General features: G+C 49.5%; 1 protein-coding gene across 5 annotated transcripts in view; it reads left to right on the plus strand.

Moving 5' to 3' along the window:
- The window catches only part of Ppargc1b (PPARG coactivator 1 beta), a 114,659-nt gene that overhangs the window by 73,355 nt on the left and 14,249 nt on the right, over nucleotides 1–27,055 (plus strand). For 3 of the 5 annotated variants that reach the window (XR_607428.2, XM_008837909.3, XM_008837910.2), the window contains exons 2-8: nucleotides 7,777–7,950; nucleotides 14,535–14,747; nucleotides 18,369–18,485; nucleotides 20,172–21,285; nucleotides 22,254–22,290; nucleotides 22,816–22,880; nucleotides 23,926–24,718. Coding sequence is in view for 4 of the 5 variants with exons in the window: in XM_008837909.3 (XP_008836131.1) it covers nucleotides 7,777–7,950; nucleotides 14,535–14,747; nucleotides 18,369–18,485; nucleotides 20,172–21,285; nucleotides 22,254–22,290; nucleotides 22,816–22,880; nucleotides 23,926–24,718 (2,513 nt within the window). In the remaining variant the exon portion in view is untranslated. Of the gene's footprint in view, nucleotides 1–7,776; nucleotides 7,951–14,534; nucleotides 14,748–18,368; nucleotides 18,486–20,171; nucleotides 21,286–22,253; nucleotides 22,291–22,815; nucleotides 22,881–23,925; nucleotides 24,719–26,104; nucleotides 26,492–27,055 lie in introns of those variants that run through there. The other 2 variants (XM_029565832.1, XM_029565831.1) reach the window with 2 other exon arrangements.

Below are 27,055 nucleotides of genomic sequence, written 5' to 3' on the forward strand. Positions count from 1 at the left end.
AGCCAAACAAACCCACTAAATTTTGAATTTTGTAAGGCAAATAAATGATTTGGGAGGAAACCATGGCTTGCAGAGCACAGGCCAGATGGGGGAGCAGTTGAGAGCATGTGTTCAGGAGAGGAGAGCACTGGCCAACCTGACTGGGTGGTGTCACCTGGAGACTGGGTACCAGTGTACCAGAAACCTGACAGGATTAGGTTTGCCTGCAACTAACAGAAACCCCAGGATGGTAAGAAGTTCTTAGTGGAGACGCATGCAGGAATTGCTGTCCAGGGCAGCTCTGACGCCCTGTTCTCGGTACAGAGCTGCTGTCCAAGCACACTGGTAACTTGGCTCCTTTGCAGCTGGCAGGGTTAGGCCCAGGCTCATGGTGGGTTCTGAGTACTGGATGCTATCTTACTCTCTGAGCTGGAAGACCCATTCTTACAGATCTGGAGACCTTCTTTTGGGTTACCTTACACCTGACCTCTTGTTTGGCTAGAGCATGGAGCCTGGCTGTACAGGGCTGAATACCATTGTGTTCAGCTTGCCTAAGGCCAGATGCTTTCATAGTGCCTGGCCCAGGGGGTTAGGCTTGAGTGTTTTGGGGAAGGATCTTCCAAGGATCTCTGACTTCAGGCATTTCTGCACTTTGGGGATAGGCCCTTTATTTTGTCTACTCATTCATCCCTGTACTTGAACCTTCTTAGTGTTGTTTCTGATGATACTGAAGTATTTCCTTGGGAGCGAAGATCAGCTGCTCTTCCCACTGTTCTTCTAGAAGCCTCTGTAGGAGTTTTGTATTAATTTGGAAGACAACTAGAAGATTGGATTTTTTTTTTCTAACATAAGAGAGATGAATTAGCCATCACTTTTTCATTGATAGGTGATACAAACTCCAACTGGCATACAGTCTAGAAAGAGGATTTATTCACTCACACCCCTGTACAACAGAGGGAGTGCTACCTTCCGGCCCAGCTGGATCCAGTGTGTAAATTATTTTGTCAGAGTTCTCCTCTCCCACATCACCCTAGCTTGCTGTGTTCCCTGGCTGCTGTTTGCAGGCAGTGGCAAAGATGTCTGCCAGCCTGTCTAAAATAGCTGACCCTCCTTAGCCAAACCCTTTACAGAGTCCTGGTATCTATTCCTACCCACTTGGCCAGGCATATGGGTATAAAGGAGGGGTGGGTTCCCAAAGAAAAGTCACTGGCCCTCTCCCGCCAGGGAGGGAGGGTGAGAGGCAGAACAAATAAATAAGGGAAGCCAGAGAAGAAGGAAACAAAACATTTGTGAAAGGAAATTGCTTTGTGTGGTCTTCATACAAAGTGTTTTTCCTTCCCTTCCTTCCTAGGAAGCAAGTTCCGGGTCATAGTCCAGACTAGGCCAGGTGTAATTGACTAGTAAAAATGCTGGCTGCTAAGGCTTCCTGGTGTAAGGGCACTGGTCTCATTCACAGTAGCTCTATCTACCCTCATAACCCAGCTGCCTTCTGAATACACTATCTCCCAACACTGTCACCTTAGGGTTTAGGATTTCAACATGGATTTGTGAGGTCACAAGCATTCAGTCTTCATTGAAATGAAGCAACTACTCATGGGGTGTCTGCGTGTAGGTGCTCAACCTGTTTTCTTTATCTTTGTAAGAGGCCTGGGAGCTAAGCTTCTCCTTACTATCAGTGTTTGTCTGTAGAATTGAGGCAGTGAAAGTTAATGCTGTGGTCCCAGAGGCTTAGTGTTCAGAGCAAAGCGGGAGCTGCCCTCTGCCCACTTTGGCCTCTCCTCTTTCCATGTCAGGACAGTCTTTTTACACTTGTGTTTTCTTTCTGGAAGTTCATTCATTAACTCATTTGCCCGCAATTTGGTTCATTTAATTAAATTCTGAGTTTTATCTAAATATTTCCCTAAAGCCAACATGGATCTGAGACATCTGATAAATTCAAGAATTTTATAAAACACTTGGGTAAATGGGGTCTTGTTCATGTTCTGAGAGCCCAGAAGGTGCAGGGTTGAGTACTGGATAGGTCCAGAACCCAAACTGTCCTCACAGCCACCTTCCAGCCCTTCAGCTTCCTTCTACTCAGGAATTCTGAGAATTTGCTCTGAGCTTAGACTAAGCTAGGTGATTTGCTGATTGTAAACAGGAAAATGGAGCCACCAATTTTCCCTGAAGATGCATTCTTTCTGAAGCATGGAATCGATTTCTAGCAAGATACAGAAGCTTCCACTGATGTGAGCCTGGAATGAAACCTTTTAATCCTCTGCCAGGGTCATTTATCTCCCTGGCTTGAGGAAGCCCCAGCCTTTCAGATGAAGGTTGTGGTGTTGCTGGAGGAAGGGGCATATGACGCAGCAACCTGAAAGGAGAAGCAGCAGGGGTGAGCAGACATGAAGCTGTGTATAGGAGGCTGGGGCACCGTGCATTTCTGTTGTCAGCCGTCAGACCTGTCCTTGCTTAGCCCCTACTTGCCGTATGATTTGGGCCATTCCCAACCCTTGTCCTAAGCCTCACTTCCCTGTGACTGTGGGAATGAATGGTCTTCAGTGTTCATAGAGTGATGGATGGATCGATGGTGGTACAGGCTTTTTAGGAAGAGGAAAGACATGGGTTTGCCTCCCAGTTTCTCTTCTGAGGCCTTGGGTGCTGTGAGTTGAATTGTATCCTCCAAAATAGGACATAACAAAGTCCTTAGAACATGATTTTATATGAAGATAGGCTCTTTGCAGAAAAAATCAAGTTCACATGAGGTCAGTATAGTGAGCCTAGATCTGGCATGGCTGCTATCCTTATCAGAAGAGGAAATGTGTACAGACAAGGAAGGCAGTCACCTACAAGACCAGAGAGAGAGCCGGCACAAAGCAGACCATTCCATTGAAAGCCTTGAAGGATTCCAGAGGACAGCTTGGTGTCAGACCTCCGGGCCTTATGACACCCATTCTTTTGGTGACCCCAATCACAAGTAGTGATTGCTACTATAGCCCTAGGAAATAAATACAAGGGACTCCAGCTTCCAGTTTCCTGAGTACTGTGGGACAACAGCACCTTCTGACTGGACTATTTTAGGACTCTAATGGGAAGGTGCATATGAGGTACTTAACATGGCCTTTGGCATATCGTAAGCACTCAATAAGTCGTGACTATTAGGTCTGCGCTGTAACCTCCTGGCTCTACTGGCAGAGCCTGTAAAAGACAGCCAGGACAGGGCCAGAAGGCCTCAATTGAGACCTTTCCTAGGAAACTGGGTCACCTGAGGCATCCATCCCTTCAAAAACTCTAAATGTGGAGAAGGCCAAGAACTCCCCATTAGTGGAGTGCCTAATGGTTTTTAGCTGGAGAGTGGTCTTGGGCCTAATTGACAGGCTGTGAAGCTGAGGTTCTTTATTTTTATATGCTGCCTGCACTTTGAGTATGTTGAGCTGCCATGGGGATCAATAAATGCAGCCATCATAGCCACTTTATGGGCATTTTGTAAAGGAGGTGGTGTATTTGCCAGGAGGGACACTCCTTGAATAACCCTGAGCAGACCCCTTGTCCTCCTTGACCCTCAGTGCCCACATCTGCAAAGTGAAGGAGGTAGAGCAAGTAGGTGAGCTCCGAGCTGTGTGTGGGAAGGCTGAAGTTGCCTGTGGAGTCTGTGTGCACGTATGCATCTTGGGGACCAATGTCTAGAATGCTTATCTTTTTGTCTTTGGGGCAGTGCTGGAGGTTGAACCGAGGGACTTGTGCATGCCAAGCAGGCATGGTACCATTGTATCATATCCTGCAGCCCCTTCATTTGGTTCTTTTTTTGTTCCTTTTAGACTTTTTTTTTTTTTTTTTTTTTTTTTTTTTTTTTTTTTTTTTTTTTTTTTTTTTGTCTTTTTGAGACAGGGTCTCCCTGTAGCCCCAGCTGTCCTGGAACTCACTATGTAGACCAGGCTGGACTTGAACTCACAGAGATCTGCCTGCCTCTGCCTCTCAAGTGCTGGGATCAAAGGTGTGCACCACTACGCCTGGCTCTTTTTAGAATTTTTATTTTAGGTATATGATTGCTTCACTTGCCTGTATCTAAGTGTACCACATTTGTGCAATGCCCATGGAGGTCAGAAGAGGGCGTTGGATTCCCTGGAATTGGAGTTACATATGGTTATTAGCCACCATGTGGGTGCTGGGAACTGAATTTGATTCCTCTGCAAGAGTAGCCAGTGAGTGCTCTTAACCACCGAGCCATCTTTCCAGCCCCTTCATTTGGTTCTCTCTGGCTCCTGACTGGTCTGGGGTTCTGGGACTCTGGTTCTAAAGCTCTTTCTGAGAAATGGGTCCTGGGGGCAGGGATGGCCTCTCTGAGTTACTGGGGTGGGAGAGACCAAGAACTCAGCAAAAGAATGCCCTAGATCTAACTGCAAGGGCTTCCTTCATCTCCCTTTGGCCCTCTTTCTTATCCCACAGGCCCTAGGTGGTGTCCAGGTAGTGGCTCTCCAGCTTACCTCCTCTGTCTCCTGGACACCTCCGATAGCCTAACCCTTCTCCCTGCTGATATGCTAACCCCATCCCCATCAGACTTGGGGTCTCTTCCAATTCCCACCTGACCTGGCCTTCACCTGTTTCTCCACTGTCATCTCTCACCACCCCTCCAGCCTCTGTCAGTCCTCACTGACAGCCGCTCTGACCTCAACACCTCCAGCCCTAGCTAGGCTCAGTCCCCACTTTGCCCTTGCTGGTGCCCTGCCTGGAATGCCACTCCCACCCCCTCATTTCCTGGCTTCTCTCTGCTCTTTCAGGAGGCTTTACCTGCCACTGCCACATCTAAAACTGGCAGCTCCCTGTTAGCCTCCATCAGTATGCTTCTTGGTGTCTCCTCCAAAGCAATAACCCAGTCAGTCATAAAATGTCTGTTTTTTTCTTTTTCTCTCACCAGGAAGGAACTGAGTCCTCTATTTCATGGCGCTTGTCTCTTAGTACCTAGAATGGGGAAAACCAAAATGAATGACCATACCAAACATTGGTGAAAGTGGGGAAACAGCTGGATTCTACCGCTGATGGGCACATACGATGCCACATCCATGCTGGAGAACAATGTGGAGTTTTTATTGTTTCATCTAGATTACCAAATGACCCAGCAAGTCCAGACCTACATATTTACCCTAGAGAAATGCAGACATTTGTCTATGCAAAGACATATGCAACTATTACAGCCGTATAATGGCTACAACCTAGAAGCAAAGCAGCTGTCCATCTAGAGCAGCCAGAGCCATCTGTCCACATTGCCACAGAGACTGGGCACAGAGGGGCACCTGAGGGAACCTGTTTGAATTCCCTGTGGTGGCAGCAGCTGCTGGGTACTGCCAGGGCCATGGTTACCATGGGGATCCAGACACTGTTCCTCTGCAGGCTCCCAGCCAAGCCAAAAGCATCTAACTAGTTTCAAGTCACAATTTATGTAGTGGTCCGTCTTACCCTCAAGGGATGTGTTCAAGGTCCCAAGTGGCTGTCTGAAACCACAAAAAATACTAGAACCTAAATACTATGCTTTTTCCCATTTGTATGCACAAAATGTCATGCGTTTTTCATCTTTACTAAGCACATCCTACACTGTGGCCTTAACTTTTACAGTTTCGGGTGCAGCAGTAAAGCTAGCATGGATTTCTTTTCTTCCCAAACTCATGGATTCTTTCTTAGATCTTAGCAACCTTTGCATAGGATTTTTCTCTTTACTGAGGAAGAACTCTAACCTTTTCACTTTCCAGCTTCACTTTAGTGTCTCTCAGTGTTTTTGAACTTTTGGGCCATTACTAAGGAAAATAGGAATTAACTGCATACAAGTGCTGCCATGTTACAACAGCCTGTCTGATAGTCAGGATAGCCCTGAAGAGACTAATGGGAGAGTAGTATACACAGCGTGGATACACTGCACCAAGGGAGGCCTCACAGACGGAACAGGACTACTTAGGAGTTCATCATGCTAATCAAAATGGCACACAATTTAAAACGTAGGAATTACTTATTTCTGGAACTTTACATGAACAGCATGATGACTGTAATCACATGTTTTGTGTGATTATTTGCTTAGCATCATCCCCTCATCCCCAGGAGATGACCTTTGGGAGGACAGAGGTTTGTTTTGTCTGTTCCACCCCTAGCAGTTGCTTAGCTTCTAGTGACTTACAGCACGATGTCTAAGGGTGATGAATGTGTGTATATTGGAGAAGGAAGGAGTGGGCTGGTGGAGAGCAGAGGTGGTGAAGCACATTCCTGGGGATACATTTGCTGGCACAGTACGGCTTGGTCTGAGACTTAGCCAGGGATGGCTGTGTGCAGGGGCCTGGCCCCCATGCTGTCCATGCAGACAGAATTCTTGCAAAATGCCAATTAAGACATTTGACCCAAATTTGGATAAAAACTTTTCCTGTGTTGAGCTGAGCTAATTATATATGTTTATTCATAATTGATGAGGCCTAGTAAGTGGGAACAATTAAAGCAAAGGCCTGGCAAAACCCATTTCTCTTAAGTGTCACATTTGCCTTTTTTGTTCTCCAAGCAGGGCCCACCCATCTCTGCCTGTCATGAAACACTGCTGCTTTTGTTACGACTGTCATCTTTTTCTAAGGTCACTACCCTTGACTGACATCTATTGTGCACTTCCTGGGCCAGGCCATAACATCTCCTCTTTCACTCTTGACCCTATAAGGCAGGTACTGCTGCTTACCCATACTACAGATGAGCATTTGGGTTTCAGAGGGTCACATGAATGGCCCTTCCTGACAGGCTTACAGCTGATGAGTGGAAATTTAGACCCAGATCAGCCAGTCCCCAGGGCCACCTTCCTCATCTCTGGTGTCCCTCTGCAGTGTCAGCCTCCTGCCTCAAGAGTTACTGAGTCTGCAGGGCAGTCCTTTAATTGGTGGCACCTTGGGTGCCAGGTGAGAAAGTGGTCACCTGACCCAGCAGGGATAGGTTGGCCTGAGAATCCACATTTTCTCACATAGTAAGCTCCTGGGTGATGTGGATGCAGCAACTGGCTCTGGCCCCTTGAGAACCATTGGTCAAGACAGGCCTGACCCACCTGAGCCCCCCCCCCCTTCGCCACAGGTGAGTGAGGGATCCTGGAGCCCCCTTTTGTGAATTTGCATACAGATAATCCTAAGGGAGAAGCCTGGATCTGTGTGCTGTTTCCTGCTCTTCACATGTGGCTTGTATGCTGCCCAGGACATTCGGCACTTTAGGTTTTTCTTTGACCTTTCTTCAGGGCGATCCACAGATGTCTCACCTCAATAGTGATGTAGTATTTTGTGCTACAGGTGTGTTACAGTTTTATGTATGCCTTATCCCCTGATGGGTGGTCTTTCATATTTGAGACATTATAAATAACCCCCTAAAATGCCTAGGGACATGAGTGTTTCACAAAAACCTGGTAATTGCTCAGTATTGTCAGCCATTATTAACCCTTCCTTTTGTTTCTGGGTGTTAGCTTTAAGAACCTCCTTTGCCTGTGGGGACAGTGCATAAAAGAATTAACAGTTTACAGGCTCTACTGAAAAATCTTCAACAAAGCAGTTTTAAGAAGAGGAGAGAGGTGCCCTGTGGACAGGGTCCTGAGGGCTGAGTGGAAAAGCTGAGGAGAGGGCAGGAGGGAGCTCTGCCTCAGGCCTGGCTTACCTATCACTGGGCTTAACTGAAATGGGGCAGATCTTTACATTTGTCAGCCATTTGGCAAAATTGGGCCTTGCAGGATCCAGATCTACAGCTTCATGAATAAGAGGGTTCTTGGCTGGGCCTAGCCATGCTCTACTCTGATCACCTCCTTCCTTCCTGTCTCCTCAGGGTGGTGGATCCGGGGAGGAGCAGCTGTGTGCTGACTTTCCAGAGCTCGACCTGTCCCAGCTGGACACCAGCGACTTTGACACAGCCGCATGCTTTGGGGAGATGCAGTGGTGCCCAGAGCCTTCAGAGACAGAGTCCAGCCAGTACAGTCCTGATGACCCCGAGCTCTTCCAGGTGGGCTGTGCCTCTCTGGCTCCTCTGGTGCCCCTCTTCTTTCTCAGGCCCAGGTTCTTGAGACCCTGTTTCCTGCTCTGGATCTGCACCTGGCCTGAGCCAGCTCTTGCTCTCTTACCTGACCTATTTTACCACCTCCAGAAAGAGACTGGAATGACCTGCTCCCTCTAAGCCTCCCAAGCAAAAGCAAACTTCTCTGTGAGCCAGAGTCTCCAAGTACTCTGTGCTCACATTATCTCATTGAATCCTTAACCCCTCTCCTATGAGGCAGGCGCCATTGGGGAAACTGAGGCTTGGAGAAGTTGGTCAAGTCACCTTCTCAGTAGCTAGACTGTATGTAACTCAAGTCACCTCAGTAAACCAGACCCAAACTCTGAGCTGAGGATTGCCATGATTTGGAAGCCAGCCTTGACTACCAATTGAGACTTTGTCTCAACAAAACAAAACAAAAACCAGAAAAACAGGAGCTGGAGAGTTGGCTTAGGGGTTAAGAATGTTTGCTGTTCTTCCAGAGGACCCAAGTTCAATTCTCAGCACCCACATTGGGTTGCTTAAAACCACCTGTAACTCTAACTCCTGTGGATTCAACACCCTCTTCTGGCTGCTACAGGCACCTGCACACATGTGCATAGCAACACACAGACACATACATACACATAAATAAATCTAAACAACAACAAACTCAAAAAAGAAACCAAAACATCATCAACAATGAAAATCCAACCTGCTGCTTCCTGAGCCATGGCTTTATGGTCAGGACTCTGGTGTGGGGCCTGCAGTACTGAGCACCTCTTTGCAGGACCGTTCCTGTCTGTGTATATTAACTAATTTTTCTCTCAACAGCTCAAAGGTTTTTGTCCTGGTTTGTTTCTTCATTGCTGTGACAAAACACTCTGACCACTACCAACTTGGGGAGGAAAGGGTTTGTTTATCTTACATCTCCCAGGTCACACGCAGTTCATCAGGGAGCCCAAGGTAGGAACTCAGGGCAGGAACCTGGAGGCAGGAGTTGGAGCACAGGCCATGGAGGAACACTACTTACTGACTTGCTCCCCTGGCCCCTGCTCAGCCTGCTTTCTTATGTAACACAGGCCCACCTGCCCAGGGGTGGCACCACCCACAGTGGGCTGGGCCCTCCCACATCACTCATCAAGAAGATGCCCCTCAGACATGGCCACAGGCCAGTCCAATAGAGGCAATTCCCCGATTTAGGCTCCCTCAACCCAGGTGTATCAAGTTGACACTAAAGCTATCCAGCACAGTTTTTTGAACAGAAAGTAGTACCAAGACCCACTCACTCTATAGAGGTCTCTCAACCCCTGTGCTTGGGTGCCTAGCCTCAGGCACTTGATGGGTGGCAGTCCCTTTGAGAAGTCGTCTGATAGAATAATGCATGAGATATCTGGTGTGTGCTTCAGAATAAAGCAAGCTCTGCAGACATTTGCATATGTGTGGGGCTGTCTGCATGGAGGGCCACAGATGAAATGAGACTCGTGTGTTGAAGCTGCCTGACGTAGCCTTCGGATTCATTCTTCTTTTCTTGACGTCTTCTCCATGGAGATAAGGAGCAGATGCTTTTGCTGTGTGTGCCTCTGTAGCAATAGAGCACATGCCATGTGCACATACTATGCTGGTATGCCACTGTGCCATCTCAAATGGTCCCACAGATGGATGTTATCAGACCTTCCAGGGCAGCACATCAAGCTTCTTTTTTTCTGTCAGGCATTGAAGCCATCAGACTCATAGTCTGGTGGGGGGAAACATCCCTAGATTAGAAAACATATAAGCCAACAGCAGAGACTGTTCCAGGGCACAGGGCAGAGAAGAGATTGCACACAGGTGTCAGGAAAGGCCACTTGCATTTAGCCACAAGATGGGGAAGAGCAGAACCAGTGATCCTGCCTGAAGACCCAGCAGCAGGAAACTTGCTGTCCTGGAACAAAGGCTAAGGGAAGGGCTAGGAGAGAAGGTCAGGCAGTGGGCAGGACCTCCAGGAAGTCTCTACACCTTGCCAAAAAAAAAAAAAAAAAAGAAAAAAAGGATTTTTAAGACTATTCTAACCTGTAAGTTATACATTACTAATAACCCATTATTATTTATAACCCTTTTTATAAGTGACAGAAGTAAAGTCCAGGGAGCTGATGTAACTGGCTCAAGGTTACCCAGATAGGAAGGCTCAGGGCAAAGGTTCTAACTGTAGAGTCTACAACCGTGTACTGCTGTGTGGATCCCCTTTGCTAGCCTGAGTGCTGGACATAGGCTCTGGCTCCATCCAAGATCTTGGGGGGCGGAGTGCGTGTGTACATGCATCATACATGTGAGCCAGAGGACAACCTCAGGTATCATTCCTCAGGCACTATACATCTTGTTTTTTGAGAGTGCCTCTTTCATTGTCCTAGAACTCACCAAGTAGCTAGGCTAGCTGGCCATTGAACCCCAGGGATCTACCTGTCTTCACCTCCTCAGCAGTGGGCTTATAAGCACACGCCATTACTCCCAACTTTTTTTATTTTAACGTGGGTTCTGAGGCTTGAACTCAGGTCCTCCTTCTTGCAAGGCAAGTACTTTGCCAATTGAGCTATCTCCCCAGTTCCCTCCATTAAACAAACAAAAATCCCTAGAAAATGGAGACATTGCCTTCTCTATGTTGCCCTCTCTCAGAGTTTTCCAGAAATGCTTTCAGGTTGCAGAGTGCTAATGTGTAAGCAGGGTCAGGCTGCTGGAGACCATCCCCATGAGACTGAATAGCCACCCCCCCCACAACCCTCCTAGCCAGAGCCCTCAGTGAGCTCCGCACCTGTCCTGCCATCACATGAAATGGGTTCAGAGCCAAGTGAGCCTGTTGAGGCTCCCAGCCCACGGATGGAGACAGTCCTTGGAGTTGGCAGAGCTCTGCCACCAGCCCTTCTCTGTGGCCCATACATCCTACCCATTCCCCACAGGCTGTCCATTACACATCAGCATACCTGCTGTAGAGGGTATGACATGATTAGTCTCTTCCCCCTCCCACCACTACCACCCCCTTTGCCATCGTGAGCTCTGGGGCTATGTCTTCATTGTGCATGCTGGGTTCCTAGGGTTTTACCCTGTGTTCAGCACTGTGTGGTACCTTACAGTCATTACCCAGATAAAGCCTTGCACACTCAGTGCTGAGGTTGCTGCTCCTGAGGCATTTAGTCACTTCTACTCTCAGACACACACCCTCTGGCTGTGCTGTCCCCGAAGACTATGGTGTATTTGTCTCTGGGCTCTTGCACGTGGTAAGGGCTCAATTCATAGGTGTTAACAAGGAACTGATTGTAACATTTTCTGCCCTGCTGAGAACCGGGCGCCACCCTTCCAAAGCTGAGACCTGGGGACCACAGGTTCTGATTCTCCTGCTGTGGGCACCATAGAGCATGGTGCATGTATCAGAATCAAATGGCACCATTTCCACAAGGGACAAGAGTGTGTCTCTACAGTTATACAGGTTGACAACCTTTGGGGACATGGGCATTGCTTTCCATTATCTGTGTGTCCCAGAGTTCTTGGGCTGGGCATGGCAGGCACTTAGTGAATGTTTTAGAGTAAGCAGCTGTTGCCATTCTGTGCTGTGTGTCCTTGGCAAGTAGCTTCCTTTGATGGGGCTCCAGTTTCATTTGTGAAGAATGAAGAAGAAACATGGTGGCTCTTGGTGTTAGGGTGGAGGAAGTCACCCAGTCCTTTCAGGTGCTGTGAAATAATGACCCTCTCAGAAAATGGTGTGTGGGGCAGCGGGTGACTTCCTGAGTATCTCCAGATCCACTGAGGCTCTTGGACAGATGAGGATCTCCATGTTCTTCAGCCCTAACTGCTCCATTCCTTCAAGATCCTCCAAGGCCCCAAATGGAGTATTTCCCTAAGGTTTCTCAAAGGCTCCTTTTCCTCCAGCTTGAGATGAGCTGAGGAAGGCTGGGGGCGGGGCAAGGCTATTAATATCCCTTCCTCAGCTGATTAACTCTCCATTAATTTGCACTCCATTTCTAAGCTGAGCAGGGGGAGCGAGCTAATAGGCCCAGGCAGAGGTGAGGAGGCCAGCTCCAGTGATGTTCTAAGGTGCCTACAGGGCAGCCAGGAGGCCTAGAGGAAGCCATGGCAGTGTGGGCAGGGTGTCCCATCACTGTGGCTTGTGTCCAGCCTCATGGCTGTGCCTTGTGGCCTCTGTCATTTTGTGCTCACTGGTTGGATTGACGTTCTAAGTCTCAGTTCTTGTCCTTGACCCTTGCCCTGGCTGACTGTGGAGCTCTGACAGGTCTCTGTTCTGGGGCCTCAGCCTACCTGTGGAAAGAATGGCGGGCAGGCATCCCGAGGACACCAGCTATGAGGGTTGTTGCCTAGAGTCCTGTGTCACCAAAGATCAAAGGAATCAGTGCCCCAAGTGATAGAAAGAGCTGGACTACACATGCCACGTGCTTGACACCCCTGGTCCCTGGATCACCCTGCTCCTAGTTTTGATGTGTGATAATTTGTAGCACTCCTGGGACTTCTTATTCCACCCAGCAATGATGTCATTTCTGGTGACTCCCCTCTAAATCTGCCTCTGAGACTGAGCACAGCTGTTTCCCTGTTGTTCCTTGTCTGTTTCGTTCAGTCCTTCATTTAACAGCTTTGCTGCTTCCCACGCCCCAGACTTGGAGTAGGAGACACGATGGGGTCATTCCTCCCCTCATGCAACATCTCCGGGTCCACCCTAGTGGTGGCAGAAAGAGCCCCATGTGACCATCCCCACATATCACTGGGCCCCAAATTTCAGGATCTTACTCTCCCACCAAGCTGGCAAATTGTTCTGGAAACAGAGCCTTGGGGGTCTGGTTTAGGGGTGGGGCATGTGAGTCCTTATCCCTTTTTAGATCTGGAGACCATGGGCCCCTGGCTCAGACCCACTAAGATCTCCTTTTGACCTTTCTTTTATTCTTAGCTCAGTTCTAAAAATTACACATCTATTCTCCTCTCCCCAAGTCCCCTCTTTGTTACTCAGCTGCTGCTCTGGCCTCCAGGCCTGGAACAGATTCAGTGCAGCCGAAAGGCCGTCACAAGATGAGTATTTCAGATGAACTTCCTGAAGAAAAGATAAACAGCCCGACCTGGGATGGGAAAGTGCCGGGAAGGGACCATGTGACATTGTGTATTTTTGCCAGCACAGGCTCAGGATGGTCAAGATTACTGACTGAGGTGCGTGGCCTCATCTAGAAGCCATGCGGTCCCTGTTCTCAACCTCTGGCATGGGCCTGAGGGCTAGGCCCCTCAGGGGTTACAGGCAGTAGGAAAGGCCGAAAGCCCTCGTTAGTTTCTACAGGGACACATAGTCTAGACCCTGGCTCTGCCTAATAGATACTTGGTAGGTGACCGGTTTTCTCCCCTGCAAAATAGAGATTAGAGTTGTGCTCCCCTTGTAGGGGTATTGGGTGAGTTCTTGTGGTGCTTTGGTAGAGCCTTCCTGTCCATCTCATGGCTGGGCCTCCCTTCACCCTAGGTCTCCCCTCCTCCTGAACCTTGTGTTCCTCGCCCTTTGCCTGGCTGCTGCAGCTTGTGTCAGAGAAGCCTTTCTGACCACCATAGGCAGCCTGCAGTTGTCCAATTCTTTCTTCCTACCCTGGCCTCTGCTGGCTTCCTCCAGCTTCCCACACTCTGAAATGCACTCACTTGTTCTCTTGTCTAGCTCCACTCGCCACCGGAGTCCAAGCTCTAGGAGGGCAGAGAGCGTGGTGGATTTGGTGTACTGGATGACCAGTGTCCAGTACAAAGCCGGAGGCAGCACAGCTTGTGGATAGATGAGGAAGGAAGGAAGCAGGCTAGGGGATTGGCCTCCATCATTGTCACTGAGATGATGGTGGTGTAGTTTGTCGTAGTACTGCTTTGTGCCAAGCACTGTTTTCTAAGCATCTTACCTACTGCCACTGCCATAGTCCTCAACAAGAACTCCTTGGAGTAAGTCCTATCTGTTTACCCAATGCCAGGTGAGGACTAACTTGTCCAGGAACCCACAGTTGGTAAGTGTAGGTTCTGGGATGAAGTGAAAACTTCAGAGCCCAAGCTCCTAGCCACAGCACCCACTGCCAATCCCTGAGTGAGGAGAAGCGCAAGTCTTGTGGTCTCACAAGAAGTTGACTGTTCACCATTGCTGTGGTTATTACTGCCACTATTGAGCCCCTCAGGCATTCAGTCTCTGCTCTGCCCTGGGCCCCAAGCTTAAAGGGGCTAGAGTGCTGCTGTGAGTGATGGAGAGGAGCTTGAGTCTTTGATAGTGGAAGCAAGTGTCTTTAGATCGAGCACCTTCTGCCCAGTCCCAATGAGCAGCACAGTCAGGACTAGGACTCTAGGTTGGGCCTTTACTGTAGCTGCCTGCTTATTAAATTCTGTGGTTCTTGGAGTTGGCAGCCTGTTTAAAGGCCATGTGCTATCCCAGAAATACTAAGCAGATCTGTCGGAACAAGAGGCTGGGGGGTGGCAGGAGGGTAATGATGGTTCGCCAGCGTGGTAAGAGCAGGTTTCCCGCCCGAAGACGTCTAGGTCCTCTGCAGTGACTAACACCCTCTCCTCTTCCCCTCTCCATGTCTTCTGTCCAGATTGACAGTGAGAATGAAGCTCTCCTGGCTGCGCTCACCAAGACCCTGGATGACATCTCTGAAGATGATGCGGGGCTGGCTGCCTTCCCAGGCCTGGATGGAGGAGACAGGCCATCCTGTGCCCCAGCTTCACTTGCTCCTTTATCTGTGCCCCCCAGCCCCGCCCTAGAGAGACTCCTATCTCCAGAGTCTGAAGTGGATGAGCTCTCACTGGTAAGGACCACAGCCTGGGACTGGGTGTCAGGTTGTAGGCTAGTCTGGCGGAGCCACCAGCTCTAGTTCCATCAGGGTCTCTGAATATTGAGGCAACATGGTTTCTGCAGAACCTGGGCTTGGAGGTGGGAGGCCTCCCACACTTCCTGCCTGAACAATGTTTATCCTAGTTCTGTTTTAAACCTTGAGATTACATACAAATATCTTCACAAAATAGCATACGTAGGGTAGAAATCTAAGCAGAAAACAGGAGCATAAACAGTTAAAAGCAAACCCTCCTAGCCCTCTCACAATTGCTTTTTCCTTCCCCAGAGGTAACCATGGTTACTTTAAATCTGTTAGATGACTTTCCTCTTCACCTTTTTTTTAAACTACAAAATGGATCCAGCATTCTAGATGATTCTGTACCTTTCTCTCTCACTGAATGTGGGTCTTGGAAACTCTTCAGATGAGTGTGTGGTACTCTGTCTCTGCCTTGTTGGCTGTGTAGTACTCCCAGGTAAAGATGTACCATCATGTATTTAACCATTTTCCCAGCTGATGGACATCCATGTTGCTCACCAATCTATTTCATACATAGTCACTGGCTGCAAAGGGCTTTGCCCCATGATAAATAGATACGTTCCTAGAAATGAAGTTTCTGGGACTGTGGATACGTGATCTTTCTAGATTGCTTTTCAAAGAGACTGGGCCAGTTTTCAGACTCCTGAATACAAACAAGTTAAATGCTGTGTGAGTGTGTGTGGAGTATGGAAATGTGGGGAGAAGAAACCAACTCTGACCATGCGTGCAGGGTCTAGACCTCGCAGGTTACCGAGGGTGCTTGCCCAGGGTCTAGACCTCACAGGTTACCGAGGGTGCTTGCCCTGGATGAATGTGTTCAGTCTCACATCACGGCTCCTGCTCATGGGATCTTGCTTCCTTTCGGACCGCTTGGATTTAAATCTTTGCCCTGACTGTGATCTAAATCCCTGTTTGTGGGTCCTTAGGCACACCCCCCCCCTTAGCCTCTCACTGACATAACTTTCTGACCCATGGGCCTGGGTCAAAGGCTATTGGGAGGATTGCAGTGGATAATAATGCCCGGGGAGCACTTAAAACAGTGTCTGGGTACACAGACCTGCCCAGAACACATTGGCTAAGTCAGAGTCCAAGCACAGCCTTTAATAGTAATAACAATTCTCAGTGCCATTTCCGTACCAGGCCTCTGCAGAAGGAGGTGACCCTGGCATGGGAAAGAGCGACCCCTGCTGGTCAGAACTTGCCGCCTTTCCATGCCTTAGGCTCTGCTTTCATTGCACACAGGTTGCCTGAGTACTTGTTTTCAGGCACTCTTACTGTCTACAGACTTACTATCTAGTTTCCTAGCATACTGACAGCTCTGGAAGGGCCCTGAGAAACCACCTGGGCCTAGGTCTTGCCTTGGATCCCAGAGAATCCACCTATGGACTTCGAAGACCTACATATCTGTATATCCTGAGGTCAGCAGCATTTGTTAGACTCTTAGAGGTAATACCCCACCAGGCGTGGTGCTGCACACCTTTTATCCCAGCACTCGGAAGGCAGAGGCTGGTGGATCTCTGTGAGATAAAGGTCAACCTGGTCTACATAGTAAGTTCTAGGCCAGCTGGGGCTTTAGGGAGACCCTATCTCAAAAAGACAGAAAAAAAAGAAGGAAGCTTCAGATGCAATCATTTTGTCTCCCAGCTCCTGGAGTCAATGCAGAGAAGGAAATGGCTTGCCCAAGGTATCACCTGGTGTAGGGCTGAGGTACCCTAGACCCAGCTCTCATTCCTCTAGTCCAAGGGTCTTCCCCATCAAAGTCACAAGTATATATGTGTTGGCTGTGGTCTAGGTGACATGGCAGGACTCTTCAGTTTTTCCATGTGGGGTGTGTGCTTTCTCTGGCATGCCCACCTTTGGTGCTCTCTGCAGGGAAGGCTCTCAGGTAGATGTACCTGTTGGCAGTGGCCAGAAGCAGGGGACCTTCAACAATCTTTATTTAAAACTTAGCTGAGCACTAGGGAAGTAACTCAGTAGGTAGAGTGCTTGCCTTGCCTTGCACTCATGAAGCCCTGGGTTCCCTCCCCAGCACCCCATAAAACTGAGCATGGTGGCCTATGCCTGAAATCTCAGTACTTGGGAGATGAAGGCAGGAAGATTAGAAATTCAAGTCATACTTGGATACATATTGATTTGAGACCAGCCTGGACTACATATGACCCTGTCGATCCCTCAAAAAATTAGTTGAAGAAAGATCAAACTAAAGTTTAGCATTGCATTCTTCTACCTATGAAGAAACATCTGGGTGGGTTGGTGTGTGTGTGTGTGTGTGTGTGTGTGTGTGTGTGTGTGTGTGGTGTGTGTGTGTGTGCGTTCTTGCATAATTAAAACTCACCTCAATGACAGACCCACAAGAGAATAGTTAGTGGGAGTTACGTCTGGGAAAGAGAAAGGACCTCGGGCAGAAAGGAGATTTGCTTTTAATTGTCTACCTTTTGGCATTTGCGGGTTGTGTGTGTGTGTGTGTGTGTGTGTGTATACATATATACATTTATATATATAAATACACTTGCATATATATGCACACACACATAGTCAACATTTGTGAGTAATACTTATTTAATTAATACATTTTTTTTAATGGTCTTTTTGAGATGGGGTCTCCCTGTAGCCACAGCTGGCCTGGGTTCACTATGGAGACCAGGCTGGCCTCGAACTCACAGAGATCTGCCTGCCTCTGCCTCCCAAGTGCTGGGACTAAAGACATGTGCCACCACACCCAGCTGAAGAAATACATTTTTTTTAAAGGTAGGCTTTTCCTCTTAAATATTTTATTTACTATTTTTATTTTATGTGTGTGTGTATATTGCCTGCATGTAGGTAGTGCACCTGTGTCATGCAGTGAATGCCTGTGGAGGACAGAAGAGGCTGTCGGACTGGAGTTATGGACAGTTGTTAGCTGCCATGTGGGTGCTGGGATTCGAACCTGGGTCTTCTGCAAGAACAGTCAGTGTTCTTAACTACTGAGCCATCTCTCCAGCCCCAAGAAATACATTTTAAAATGTCTCATGAGTGCTGGACGAATGACTCCATGGTTAAGAGCACTGGCTGCTCTTACAGAGAACCTGAGTTCAATTCCCAGCACACTTATGGCAGCTGACTCCTGTAACTCCAGTTCCAGGAAATCTGACACCCTCTTCTGGCCTCTATGGGCACTGTACATACATGGTACACTTACATACATGCACACAAAACACTCATACACATTGAAAATAATAACAAAAAGAAGTAATTCTTAACCTGTCATATGAACAAAGGAGAAATCAACTAGAATCCCATGTGGGAGAATCATTTTGGTATATAACCTTCCAGTCTGTATGTCTATTACAGGCATTTTCAGAGTGAACCAATACTGTTTTAACAGCAGAATAAGTAGGCTTTATCCGAACCTGTTGCTCCTAGGTTGTTGACTCCATTGTTAGTGGGGTGATGGTGTTTAATATGGTCTCCATGCTTCCCCCCCAACCCTAGCCAGGGTGTGGTCAGTCCCCAGCTGACATGTGCCCTTTGTCTCTAAGCATGCATGGCCCCATCCTTTCTCCCTCTGCCTCTTTCCAGCTGCAGAAGCTCCTCCTGGCCACATCCTCCCCAGGAGCAAATTCTGACGCTCAGAAGGACGGGGCCGCCTGGCGCCAGGCCAGCCTCAGGTCCAGAAGTCAGCAGCCTTGTGTCAAGGTATTTCTGCATATGCCCAGAAGTGGTCTGGGCCCCCAGGTGGAGTAGCAGATTCTGTGTACCTCGGTTACCTTCTTGTCCTTACACAGGCCTTGCTGAGCTAATATCTTGGCACTGTTTCTTGACAGCAGCACAGTCTGAGGTTCTAGAAAGCCCTGTACTTAGTCACACTTAGTGTTTCAGGTGCCATGAGATATTGACATACATTAGAGCAGGGACAGGAAGGCAAGGCCTTCCTTCCATAGGGCTCACAAACTAGTGGTGGCGGGTCGGGTGGGCAGACAGACAGGAACAGGATCCTCACTGGTTGTGGAGGCCACAGTCCATATTGCACTGGGGTTTGGGAATTTCTTTTTTTTTTGCAGAGCCGCTGGCCACTTTAGAGTCCTGCACCCCAAGGGTTGAGTTGAGTCCCCCTTTCGACCTGGGCCCCATCTTCAGGCCTCGGAGGTGAAACAGTTGATTTCCAAGGGTGGCTGCTCCTCCCAGGACCCTTTGCAGACCATGCCATATTCCCACCCTCCGGGTGGAATTGGGTGCTTGGTACATAATGGGTCTGTAGGAACCTCTCTGTCACCAGCCTTTTTAGGGATGGGCCTGGGCCCTGTGCTCCCTTGTTTTGTCCTGGCTGGCCTGAAATATAGTGCCTGCCTCCTGAACTTGAGGCCCAACACAGTTGGAAATTCTAGAAAGAGCCTGGAATTTCTGTAGCTAGGTGAGACATACCTGGCAGCCCTATGGTAAAGGCCTAGCAAGAGAGAAAAAGGGCAGCCAGAAAAAGGGCAGGTAAGAGGGACAGGCAGAGCTGGAGCAAGAAGTGGGCTGGTGCCTGTGTCCCGTGGCAGAGGCCTACTCCCTTCTTTGTGGGTACTGGGGAATAGTGAATTTTTCTCTTTTCATAACTTTATTCAAGTGCTGTTTACATATTGTAAAAGCCACTCTTTTTTGGTTTTTGTTTTTTCCTTTCAGATGAGGTCTAGCTATGTTACTCAAGCTGGCCTCAAATTCCTGGGCTCAAGTGATCCTTCTGCCTTAACCTCCTGAGTGGTAGGACTGCAGACATTTGTCACCATACCAGGCTAAGAGCCACCTATTTTTTTTTTTTTTGAAACAGGGTCTCCCTGTAGCCCCAGCTGTCCTGGAACTCACTATGTAGACCAGGCTGGCCTTGAACTCACAGAGATCCACCTGCCTCTGCTTCCCGAGCGCTGGGATTAAAGGCGTGCACCACCACGCCAGGCAGAGCCACCTATTTTAAAAATACAATTCTGTGATTTTTAGTAAATTTAAAATCAGCAGTGATGACTACAGTCCAAATAATGGACATACCCATTGTTCCAGAAGGATCCCTGATGCCCTTATTTATAGTGAATCTTTCTGAGGTGACACCCACACCTGTTCTGGCCGTATTTCTGGAGAGCATGGGATAGGGGCACAATGGTTAGTGCAGGTTTTGGCTGTGTATCTGGAAGGGTCTTCAGGAGCTCCAAGACTGGGAACCTTGTAGAAGGCTGGTTGTCTCTTTCCTCACTGACCCCATTTGCCAAATGCTGGCAGGGGGTGAAGTGAAGGAACAGGCTGTTCCTACGATCCTGGTGAGAAACACTGGGTCTTCTGGCCACCAGAACAGGAAGAGCCACCAGAACAGGAAGAAGGAGGCTCATTCTGGCATCTTTCCCTCTCCAGGTGGACAGCACCCAGGACAAGAAGCTCCCCGGGCTGCGTTCTCATAGTCGGGCTTGTACAGAACTGCATAAGCACCTCACCTCGGTGCTGCCCTGCCCCCAAGTGAAAGCCTGCCCCCCAACCCCATGCCTAAGTTCCCCACTCCTCTCCAAGGAAGATGATGAGGCAGGGAAGGACTGCTCAAGCCCCTGGCCAGCTCTGGCCTCTCCCCAGGACTCTCCAGCACAGGACAGGACCAGCCCCAGCAGTGCCCAGGCTCCCCAGGAGGACATGCAGGTCATGGTAGAACTCATTCGCTACATGCACACCTACTGCCTGCCCCAGAGGAAGCTGCCCCCAAAGGCCCCAGAGCCAGTCCCCCAGCCATGCAGCAGCCCCTCCAGGAAGGTCCCATCCCGGCCCCGAAACCGCACCAAAACCTCCTGGACTGAGTTTTCTATCCTGAGGGAACTTCTAGCCCAGGATGTCCTCTGCGATGTCAGTAAGCCCTACCGCCTGGCCACACCTGTCTATGCTTCCCTCACACCTGGGTCCAGGCCCAGGCCCTCCAAAGACAACAAGGCTCCCCCTGCCTACTCTTCCCTGGCAGAAGAGGTGAGGATCACGGCTTCCCCCAGGAGTGCTGGGCCCAGACCCAGCCTGCGCCCTCTCAGGCTGGAGGTGAAACGGGATGTCAGCCGGTCTGCCAGGCTGAAACAGGAAGAAGAGGAGGAGGAGGAAGAAGAGGAAGAAGAAGAAAAAGAAGAGGAGGAAGAGGAGTGGGGCAGGAAGAGGCCAGGCCGAGGCCTACCATGGACCAAACTGGGGAAGAAGCTGGAGAGTTCTGTGTGCCCTGTGAGGCGCTCTAGGAGATTGAACCCGGAGTTGGGCCCCTGGTTGACATTCACTGATGAACTGCTGGTCCCCTCGGAGCCCCAAGGTCCTCTGCCCTCACTGTGCCTGGCTCCAGAGACCTATGACGTGGAGGAGGAGCTGGGCAGCCCCTCCGATGAGGACAGTGCCCAAGACCAGCAGCTCCTCCAGGGACCTCAGATCCCTGCCTTGGAGAGCCCCTGTGAGAGCGGGTGTGGGGACACGGATGAAGACCCGAGCTGCCCACAGCTCCCTTCCAGAGGTAGTCTGTGGTTCGCAAGAGAGGGTAGAATGGACATGGCATTTCTGATGGGAGCCGGGAGCACAGTGTTCAAACAGTCCCAAGCCTTGTGTGTTGGATGAGGGTCTCTCTGGCTGTCCGCTACCCTTTCCATAAAATGGGCTGTTGGGCAGATCTTTAGGAAAGTACCTGTGAATCTCTGAGTTTTGTCATCATGCATAGCAATGCACTGCTTAATGAATAAGAAGCGAGAGGCCTGCCTCCACTGCCTTAAGTTTGGTAGGGGAGAAGGGCAACCAAAAAGTAGACAAGCCAGGTATGGTGGTGAACACCCTTTAATTAATCCCAGCACTGGGAAGGCAGAGGCAGATGGATGTCTTGACTTCAAGGCCAACGTGGTCTACATAGCAAATTCTAGGCCAGCCAGAGCTACATAGCGATACTGCCTCCAAAACCAAACTAACAACAAGAACAACAAAATCCGAAAACCCTTTAGCCCTAAATACATGTTGTAAACATGGTCAGACATCTTGATCATTTTTGTACTTGGGAGGTAGAGAGAAGAGGTTAGATTTTGAAGCCAGCCTAGGCCATATAGGTTGACCTGTTTCAAATAAACAGACCAAAAGAGATTGAAGCTCAGAGCTGTTTAGTGAAGAGCCTCTCTCCAGAGATACATAGAACCCACATCCAGAGCCCTGCAGTTAGGACTCAGATCTCCTGGCCGCTGTGCTGTTTGGCCAGTAGGGGTTGCCCTCTTTGTAAGGAGTAATAAGAGTAAGGAGGCCCACTGGCCAAGGATGCAAAGTGTCTTTGAGTTACTCCTGACTCATCCCCTAAAATGGCCAAGGCCATGTGTCACCTGCTTGAAGGGCAACTGTGCTTGGAGTTCCCCAGGAGTGTGAGGGCTCCCCAGAAGGGTGGCATGTTTGTGATGGATCTTATGTTTCATTTCCTTCTTTTTTCTTTTTTTCTTTTTGTCTTTTCAGACTCCTCCAGGTGGCTCATGCTGGCCTTGTCACAAAGGTAGATTTTAGAAATAATTGACATATTCCATGAGATTTTGTCTTGTTGAATTTGTGTTTTAGGGTAGGAGATCATCAGCCCTGTCCCCAAGCCTTGCTTTGATTGCCATCTCCAGCTCTCAGGAGCCCGACTCTTTCGAAGGGAGTTTGTTTTAGACAGTAGCCTCTGTAGGCCATCTCATAAACCGTTCTTCCAGGACTCTGAAGAGAATTCTTCTCTCTGTTGGGGGCGGGGGGATCTGACAATGCTGTGGGACTTACAAGAGTGAGTTCCTTACCCTCTGGTCCTTAGTTGCTCCATCTATAAAGCAAGGAATCTGATGATGCATACCCTGTCTTTCCTCTCCATCAAACTTTGCCTGGATTGCCCAAAACCTGTTCAATTTGAATTCCTCTAACTCCTGGCCCCTTTCTATGGCAGCAGAGCAGGGTTCTCCAGAGTGTCCCTTATTTCCCTTGAATGCTTGGGGCCGTAGAAGCCTGCTACTGACCAGCCTCTGCTTTCTGCCCTCCCTGCCCCCACCAGTGACCCTCCTTTTGGCAAGAAGAGCTTTGAGCAGTCCTTGACAGTGGAGCTTTGTGGCACAGCAGGTGAGCCAGAGGTTCAGAGGGTGGGCTGCCCTTGGGGAGCTGGCAAGGCCTCCAGCCAGGAGTCCCCCCGATACAAGTACATGTAACCACTGAGCTCAGGCAAGAGCCCTCTTGGCCACTGCCCCACACACTACCCTGGCATCGAGATACACAGGGAACATATTGTGAGGAGGGTCAAGGCCTGGGACCAACCCTTCCCCTCCCTGTTGGTGGCAGTAGGTAAGGTGATACCGAGGTCAGAAAACAGACACAGCTCTTCCCTGGAGGCACCCATGGTCTGGTGGGCTAACCCCCTCAGGAGCACCGTCAGACTTGCACGCGTTTCAGAGTATGAGACCAAACTCTGGGAGCCTAAGAGGGTCAGTGTGGCTTGGTCAGACTGTGGGACACCTAGCACAGGGAACACTGAAGCTGGGCTTGAAGAAGTAACATGTGTCAGGAAGACAAGGGAAGGGTATGCCCAGCAACAGAACTGGCACAGGTAAAAACATGACAGACGTTCATATGCATCTGACTTGCTGGTCACCTGGGCCTGCCATATGGAAGAAGTAGGGGTGGGGGAAGAGCAGCCCAAAAAGGAACAAAACAGGCACCTGGGGCTTGGGCAGTACAGAGTAAGAGATGAGTGCTTCAGCGGATTTGTATGGTGCACTGGAGAGGACGGGCCAGTGTCAGATACAGGAGCATCCAGGGCACTGTGGTGATCAAATCCAGGTGGATAGTTTTACCAGCGGTACCTACTTGCTCCATGCTGGGGAGGGGAGACTGAGACAGGCCTCTTTGAATGACTTAGGGGTAGAATAGGGACAGGTCTCTGACCTGGCTTACTAGCTGCCATTAACAAGCCACCAGAAGGGTAGCAAAGGGATTTTTCAGGCCGCTCACAGACTCTGGTAGTAGTGTTGGTGATCGGTTTGTGATGCCTGCCATCCATCTGTTGGAATACAGTGGCATGAAGCTACTGTTTTGTCATCCCAAACTGAACTCTCAGTGTTCCTTGGGGTTACCTGCCTCCCCTGACATGTTTCTCCTCTTGCTTGGACAGGACTCACCCCACCTACCACACCTCCATACAAGCCCACAGAGGAAGACCCCTTCAAGCCTGAAACCAAGCACAGCCCAGGTCAAGACACAGCTCCCAGCCTCCCCTCCCACGAGGCGCTCCAGCTCTCAGCCCCTCCCGCGGCCTCCCAGAAGCTGCCCAAGAGGCACCCAGAGAGGAGCGAGCTCCTGTCCCACCTTCGGCATACCACAGCCCAGCCAGCCTCCCAGGCTGGCCAGAAGCGCCCCTTTTCCTTCTCCTTTGGAGACCATGACTACTGCCAGGTGCTCAGGCCAGAAGGTGCCCTGCAGAGGAAGGTGCTGAGGTCCTGGGAGCCATCTGGGGTCTGCCTGGAGAACCAGCCCCAGCAGGATACCTCCCTGCAGGCTGAGACAAAGACCCTTGGGAGGGAGGTAGACCAGAGCTCTGAATCTCTCCCCAAGGACAGCATGCAGCTTCGAGACCATGAGATTCGTGCCAGCCTCACAAAGCACTTTGGGCTGCTGGAGACTGCGCTGGAGGATGAAGACCTGTCCTCGTGCCGAAGCCCTGAGTACGACACCGTGTTTGAGGACAGCAGCAGCAGCAGTGGCGAGAGCAGCTTCCTCCTGGAGGAGGAAGAGGAGGGGGAGGAGGAGGATGGAGAGGACTCAGGGGTTAGCCCTCCTCACTCTGACCACTGCCCCTACCAGAGCCCACCCAGTAAGGCCATTCGGCAGCTCTGTTCCCGAAGCCGGTCAAGTTCTGGCTCTTCATCCTGCCGTTCATGGTCACCAGCTTCCCGGAGGAATTTCAGGTGTGTTTGGTAGCTTCAGGAAGACTAGGGGCAGATGAGCACCCACTGAGTGCCAGGGGAGGAAGGAGCAAGTTCAGAAACTTGCTCTGAAACCAGGGTTGCATCTCCAGGCATGGCCTGGGTCCTTATCAACTGTTAGGTTGGCTCCTCTTGGGGGTGGGAGTTGTGGGAATCTGGACGCTAACAAAGTCTGGCATGGGGCTGTTAGAGAGAAAGAAAACTCATCTTCTGTTTGTCTATGACTATAATCCCAATGAACTTGATCCTTGTTTTTTGCTTTGTATTTGTCAAATGGATAGCTTTTTACACAAACCCACAGACCCACACTAGTTTGAAAGCAAGGTGATGTTAACATGTTTAAAAAAAAAAAAAAAAAGATTAGTGTCATTCCACTGTGTTTTCCGAAAAATACCCAGATGGAAGCAGTGCTGGGGCTTACTCCCAGCTTGGTCCAGCATGGTTTGCAGCTGTGAGCAGACCCTCAAAGAGCCCAGGGACTATGGAGGGATGATGCAGCATAAGCCAGTGTGCACATGCTGTGTGCCCTGGTCCCAGAGAGCGAGCCAGTCCAAACTTCAGCTGAAGAGCTGGCAGAAAGCACGGGGGCCTGGCAGATTTGGGGGAGAGCAGTTCTCCTTTCTCCCATTACAGCAGGTGTCTTGGGGAGGTCTCCAGAAGTTTGTGGGGTTCCTGGCCTTGTGCCTGAAGTATGCCTAGGTGAGCGCTAGATGGCACTCTTGGACCTGGAGCAGAGCCACAGAATCACCTGGGAAGATAAGGCTGGTGTGCTGAGCATCTGATTCTGAGGTGTATAATTTGCGTTTCTAACAAGTTCTCAAGTGACAGTCATCTTGCTGAAGCACCATACTCTGAGACCAGAAAGTTCAGTGTTATGTTCACACATCTCTATCAATGACTCTTAGCTATTCAAAGATCCTATGAAAGCAAAGGCCCCTCCTCCCATCAGACTGCACGTAAACATAAATTGTAGTGACTTCATGAGATCCTCACAAACCAGTGTGTTTCGATTGTCTGTTTCTCCAAATGACTTCCCCTAAGGCTTTGCTGACAAGAGCAGTCTTCTTGCTGGCCTCTGAAACCTTCCTTTCTAGTTCCTTTTCCCTTTCCCAGGAGTGGCCCTTGGCTCATAAAAGGTTCAGAGATGCATAATTGGATGGTTCTATGTCCAAAAAGGACTTAATGGGATCCAGTTGTCTCTACAAATTAGCGTCTGTATTTTTATAGGAAAATATTTCCACCTTGGGAAACTAGAACAGTGTTAGAACAGAGCTTGCATCCTTCCGTTAACTGCCTCGATTCTGACTCTGGACTGAGGAGGCAACTCCTACATACTTACCTACCTCTAATGTCATTTGCCCTTTACAGTAAAGGCCAACCGAGAATTCCTGGAGCTCCTGGGCTCTTCCTCTCCCTCCCAGCCCAGGGTTTGGAACAGGGTCTGCATTCCTACGCTGGAAGAATTGAGACTTCCCCTGAGACTCCATGGATGCCCCAGTTTCTCTTCTCACATGTAGGCCAGGTACAGGCCTGGCTGTTTCTGTTCACTGGAGTGACTTTGTTATCTCGGTTCCTACTCAACTACCTATAGGGAGGGCTTGGAGCCTGACAAGCCTGGGAATCTACCCACAAGCCTCCATCCACAGAACAGATTAACACATTGAGGCCATTTGAATGACACCAACCCAACTCCATGACCCCTTCCAGTCCCAGCCCTCCAGGAAGGAAGGCCCACCAATTCTGTTCCAAATGAATGATAGCCCTTTATTCAGTAGCACCTGAAAGTTAGCAAGGCCCAGTCCCTTCTATATCCCATTGGGGCCTCATGGAGAACATTAGAGAACACATGTGTTTCTTATCCCCATTTTGTAGGAAGCTACAGATAAATAGAAAAACAGAGCACGCATCTACAGAGCAGTACTGGGCCAAGCATTTAAGTGTATTTTCTGATTTAATGCTCACAAATGGCTGGAGCCCAATTGGTTGGGTACCTGTTTTGCAGAGGAAGACGTGAAGTTGAGAGGGTTGGTGAAATTGGCTCAATATCACCCCACGGGAAGGTAGTGGAGCCAGGATTCAAGCACAGACTGTGTGACTCTGGGCTGTGTTTCTCAGGGTTTCTACTTCAGGAGGCAGGCAATGTGTGACCCTGGGAGAACTTGCGGATGATAAGTCTGGCAGCTGGCCAGTCGCAAAGCACTGTGCTGGACATGGCCGGGGTCCGAACCTGCAGAGAACAGTGGTTCTAGAGTATAAGACCTGCTTCTAGCTCCCACTTCTCCTGTTTCTAACTTTGGGAAGATCCTAGCCTGAACCTGA

Source organism: Nannospalax galili, unplaced genomic scaffold (assembly GCF_000622305.1).
Source record: "Nannospalax galili isolate Female #2095 unplaced genomic scaffold, S.galili_v1.0 scaffold19, whole genome shotgun sequence".
Classification (NCBI taxonomy): domain Eukaryota; kingdom Metazoa; phylum Chordata; class Mammalia; order Rodentia; family Spalacidae; genus Nannospalax; species Nannospalax galili.